The sequence below is a fragment of the Triticum aestivum genome, chromosome 7D (genome assembly GCF_018294505.1).
Source record: "Triticum aestivum cultivar Chinese Spring chromosome 7D, IWGSC CS RefSeq v2.1, whole genome shotgun sequence".
In the NCBI taxonomy this organism is placed as follows: domain Eukaryota; kingdom Viridiplantae; phylum Streptophyta; class Magnoliopsida; order Poales; family Poaceae; genus Triticum; species Triticum aestivum.
In genome coordinates, this window is record NC_057814.1 from 578,990,078 (window position 1) to 578,995,046 (window position 4,969).

The 4,969-nt window shown below is 48.0% G+C and overlaps 1 protein-coding gene across 5 annotated transcripts; it reads left to right on the forward strand.

Annotated features, from left to right (window-relative positions):
- The first annotated feature begins 1,967 nt into the window (after positions 1 to 1,967).
- Positions 1,968 to 4,641, forward strand: LOC123165773 (protein DETOXIFICATION 16). Of its 5 annotated transcripts, none has more exons than XM_044583503.1 (8): positions 1,968 to 2,283; positions 2,390 to 2,934; positions 3,050 to 3,136; positions 3,253 to 3,309; positions 3,466 to 3,704; positions 3,807 to 3,925; positions 4,006 to 4,091; positions 4,194 to 4,641. In XM_044583503.1, the coding sequence occupies exons 1-8, from the start codon at positions 1,999 to 2,001 to the stop codon at positions 4,198 to 4,200; spliced, it is 1,425 nt and encodes a 474-aa protein (XP_044439438.1). In that variant the 5' UTR covers positions 1,968 to 1,998; the 3' UTR covers positions 4,201 to 4,641. The 5 variants fall into 5 exon arrangements, with proteins under 5 accessions (XP_044439438.1, XP_044439439.1, XP_044439437.1 ...); XM_044583504.1 differs by having other exon boundaries at positions 4,006 to 4,070; XM_044583502.1 differs by having other exon boundaries at positions 4,006 to 4,047.
- Positions 4,642 to 4,969: the final 328 nt, after the last annotated feature.

Genomic DNA, 4,969 nt, shown 5'->3' on the forward strand with positions numbered 1-4,969 from the left:
TTCGGAAAGAAATTGTTTCAGGACAGCAATTTTACACCCTACTCTCAGAAAGAAATTGTCGATCTTCTTATAGATACTTAAATTATTCGAAAGGATTTTTGCAGCAGCCTACATTTCGGCGGCGCCTTTTGTTTTTAAAAACAGTCATTCTTTTGCTCAATGGTGTTTCGCTCATTTTAGTCGAGTGCTCCTTGCCCATTTTGAACCTGCCTTTAACAAGAGTTTATGTCTTGCTCAGTCGATATGAATTCTGCCAAAGTGGTCACACTCTAGAAAGTTTCCTTTTGTTCTTTTGGCATGCACAGTCGTCCCTTTTGTGCCTGCCAAATTTTTTGTCGGATCCACAATTTGTGTTTGGTATTCCCTTTTGTGTCTACCCAATTCTGTCGGGTCCATATTGTGAGTTTGGTACTGGGAGTCAATCAGCAGCAGTGCAGCACTCCTATGCCATTTAAGATCCGGACAGCAAGTCGTCTGCATGTTTTAAGTGTTCCTCGTCCGTTCTATTTCTACCGATTCATTCGAAAACACGCTGTTCTTTCTTACTTATTCATTTGGGAAGGACCTTCATATAAGTTCTGTAGCGTTTTATATTGGAATGGATTATTGAGGACCAAACAGTAATTTTTGTTACCCCAGTTATCATCCTGTCTACAACGCCTCGTTTTCCTCATCTAACCCTAGACGGCAAACTTCATCAGGGTCCCGTGTATTCACCTCCCCTCTGCCTGCCGCTCCGGCGGCCGGTGGCGGGGAGGGAAAACCCGGTGCCTTCGCTCCAGTTAGTAGTTTAGGTTAGGTTTTTTTAGTCCTCGCAGGTGCAATGCTTGGGCAGATGGCGGCACTTCTTCTACGAGTTTGTTTTCCAGGCTCCAATCCTCCTCGAGTCCGTCCGTCTGGACTAGTCGACGTAGATTCCTGCCGTCTTCTTGGGCCTGTGATGTTAGAGTTTCTTGTCAAGTAACGAGAGTTGGTGTCAGGTACGGTGTTTCAGATATATGCAAGGGTTCAACAGTGATGAATGCGGGGGTCACGGCACTGGTCCTTAAGGCCACATGCACGAAAACTTCCCGGCCATCATCGACAAGGTCATGCCGGCTCCGGTAGAAGAGGCGATAGCGGCACGTCGGCGGCTCGTTCTGATGGCAGTAGTGATTGTTCGGTGGTCTATGAATCTCGATGTATTTTTTTATATTTTTGAGATGCTTTGTATTTCCGATGAACTTTTATAAAAGATTTGATTGATCCTTTTCGCAAAAAAGTAATTATTTTTGCCAGAAAATAATTTGTATTACTCGAATATCACAGTTAAAATCGTCGAGGCATTGTTTGACGACCTCAGCAGGTCTAGACCCTAACCAAACAACGGTGCGTTTTTTCCCTTTAGGGAAACGATAACGACAGCGCGTTTTTAACAACCATCAAAGTTTGCCAAAAGCTAGAAAAGCCGCAACGCAACCGAAACAAGAAAATCCAGCTATGGATCCAATTGCCACGGCGTCACACGGTCACATCACATCAAACCTTCCCATAAAAGGGCTTTCCACCTTTAACAACAAGTTTCGCACAGGAGATACTTTTGGATTTTACATGGCGGTCAGGTGCGTGCATGGCTGCGTTTCAGACGCCCACAAACATTTCCCAATTTGTGTCCGGTTTACGAAAACACAGATACAGGAGGAAAAATAAGGAATCGTGTTGGATAATAAACCTTAACACACCTTGACCCGGAGTTTTACAGACGTTTTGGGGACGATGCCCTAACCTTTGCACATCTCATCACACCTTCCAATAAAAGGGGATTCGTTCCCTCAAAAAAGAAAGAAAAGAAGAGGAGGTTCGTGACGCGGTGGCAGAAGCCGCAACGCAACAAAACACAAAGAAAATCCAGCGGTGGATCCAATTGACCCAGCGTCACACGGTCACACCGCATCAAACCTCCCCATAAAAAGGCCGTCCGCCCTCCCTCCCGTCGCCCCCCACCCAATTTCCTAATCCATGGACGCCAAGCCCGGCGCGCCCGTCCACGAGCCGCTGCTCGCGGCGGCGCGGCCCGGCAAGGACGCGGCCGCGGCGGCGGACGACGATGGGGCGCGTCAGGGCCTCGCCGCGGCGGAGGTGAAGCGGCTGGTGCGGCTCGGCGGGCCGATCATCGCCAGCTGCATCCTCCAGAACGTCGTCAACATGGTGTCCGTCATGGTCGTCGGCCACCTCGGCGAGCTGCCCCTCGCCGGCGCCTCCCTCGCCACCTCCCTCGCCAACGTCACCGGCTACAGCCTCCTGGTACGTGCCATTACGTCCTTCTACTCCCCATCTATTTTTTTAAAGAATTCCGTGCCCTCGTCTTGGAGACAGCCGATTGCTGATTGATTAATCCCGTGGGCTGCAGACCGGCATGGCGACGGCGATGGATACGCTCTGCGGCCAGGCCTACGGCGCGCGGCTGTACCACCGGCTCGGCGTCTACAAGCAGCGCGCCATGGTGGTGCTCTCGCTCGCCTGCGTCCCCATCATCCTCATCTGGGCCAACACCGCCAGGATCCTCGTCTTCCTCGGCCAGGACCCGGCCATATCGGCCGTGGCCGGCGAGTACGCGCGGTGGATGATCCCGTCGCTCGTCGTCTACGTGCCTCTGCAGTGCCACATACGGTTCCTGCAGTCGCAGAGCATCGTCCTGCCCGTGACGGCCAGCTCCGGCACCACGGCGCTCTGCCACCCGCTCGTGTGCTGGCTGCTGGTGTACAAGGCCGGCCTGGGGAGCAAGGGCGCCGCGCTCAGCAACGCCGTCTCCTACGGCATCAATCTGGTCATACTGGCTCTGTACGTCAGGCTGTCCAGCACCTGCAAGAACACCTGGAGCGGCTTCTCCCGGGAGGCGTTCAGGGAGCTGCGCCAGTTCACCGCGCTCGCCATGCCGTCCGCCATGATGATCTGGTTGGTACATACTCCAAAACAAAAGAGAAATTTTAGTATTTTCTTTTCTTCTCTGGTATAAATTACTGTATTTTTGACTTGCAAGTTGGAATAATTACTGCCTGTGCATGTGCAGCTTGGAGTGGTGGTCATTTGAAATCCTTGTGCTTCTCTCTGGGCTTCTGCCCAATCCTCAGCTTGAGACATCAGTGCTGTCAATATGGTAAGCACAATGTTCTCATCATGTTCATATCATTGTGTGATTTAAGCTTCAGAAACTAAATACACCTATATATATGGCTCCATCTCTGTACTGTACTTAGTTGCTCCCGTTTGCAGCCTTAACACAGGGGCACTGCTGTACATGGTACCACTTGGCCTTTCCTCTTCTATCAGGTCAGTTGTAATTCCTCAACACAAAAGACCAATTCTGAATCCAATGAGTAGCATTATGATGTCCCATCATATATGTGGTACAGTTTGAATTTTGATAAGTCCAGTATAATCTTGTTTATCTACTCAGCTGATTCTTGCTCTTTTTCTCGTCCGTAGCACGCGCGTCTCAAACGAACTTGGCGCCGGCCACCCAGAAGCAGCAAAGCTAGCGACGCGAGTGGTCATGTACATGGCCTTATCTGTAGGATTGGTGTTAGCCCTGACCATGGTCTTGCTACGGAATGTTTGGGGGTACCTGTACAGCAATGAGCAGGAAATCGTCACATACATTTCAAGGATGCTGCCCATTCTCGGAATATCTTACTTGATAGATGGACTCCACAGTTCTCTTTCAGGTACATAGTCTTCATTGTTCTACACAGCTACTTCTGAATATATAAAATCAGCAATCCATAAGAGCAAGAGCTAATTTACACCAAATTTTCTCAACTGTAAAGGAGTGCTTACGGGCAGTGGCAAGCAGAACATCGGCGCAGCCGTGAATCTCGGTGCGTTCTACCTGCTAGGCATTCCCTTGGCTGCGATGCTTGCATTTGTCTTCCACCTAAACGGAATGGTAAGAACTTCTCCTACTCAATTATTTTACCTGCCATTGAATGGATGTCCTGAAATCTGAAACTTGTATGCTTCGACTAGGGTCTCTGGCTTGGCATCGTTTCCGGCAGCTTCACCAAACTGGTGCTGCTAACATTTATCGCGTGGTGCATAGATTGGGAAAAGGAGTTAAATATAGCAGACCTACCAATCACTAGGAGCAGTTTCATTGTTACAGTTTAGTCTGAAGACAGGACAATCTAATGTGTTTTCTTGTTCATCCGATTCAGGCACTAAAGGCACAGGACAGGGTCTTGGGTTCAGCTCGCCTACTTCCAGTATCGTAGCAACGTGAAGCATCGCGTGGATACACCATAGCACTCGCGCGTTGATGAGGCATTCAGCAAGGAAGACATATGGTCCTCGGATGTAAAACAGAGCAGCCTCAAACATGAGATCAGCAGGCAGAGGCATGATCCAGACATTTTGGCAGTTGTATGTTTGGTCGGATTCATTCTTGCGGTAAGTGTGTAACTGAGCTCTTGCTATAGGAGACAGTGTGTGGGTAAGCAATGCGCAGCGAAACCATTGTAATCTCCACCCAATGCTATACAATGATGTTTGTTGTGTGGCATGTTGAGATGCATATATCCAGTAAGCAGCTTGGGGGGCGTCTGGAACACATAGCAACTGAAACTGTATATGATTAATTTGAAGCACTTGATCAGTTGCAAGCTACTCCCTCTGTTTCTTGTTAGTCTGCATATGAAATTTGTCCGAAATCAAACTTCGTAAAGTTTGACCAAATTCATAGCAAAAAATATCAACATTCACAATACGATATCAATGTCATTACATGGACCACCGATTAATTTTCATACAATATGACTTTAGTATTGTAGATGTTGATATTTGTTAATATAAATTTGATCAAACTTTGTGTACAACTCAATTGTTTTGACACATATATTGAATGTATTACATCACTGTATGAGACAAACAGTAACATGGAAACATAACTACTGTTAAATTTTGGAACAAAATATACAGTGTGTCACATACTTTT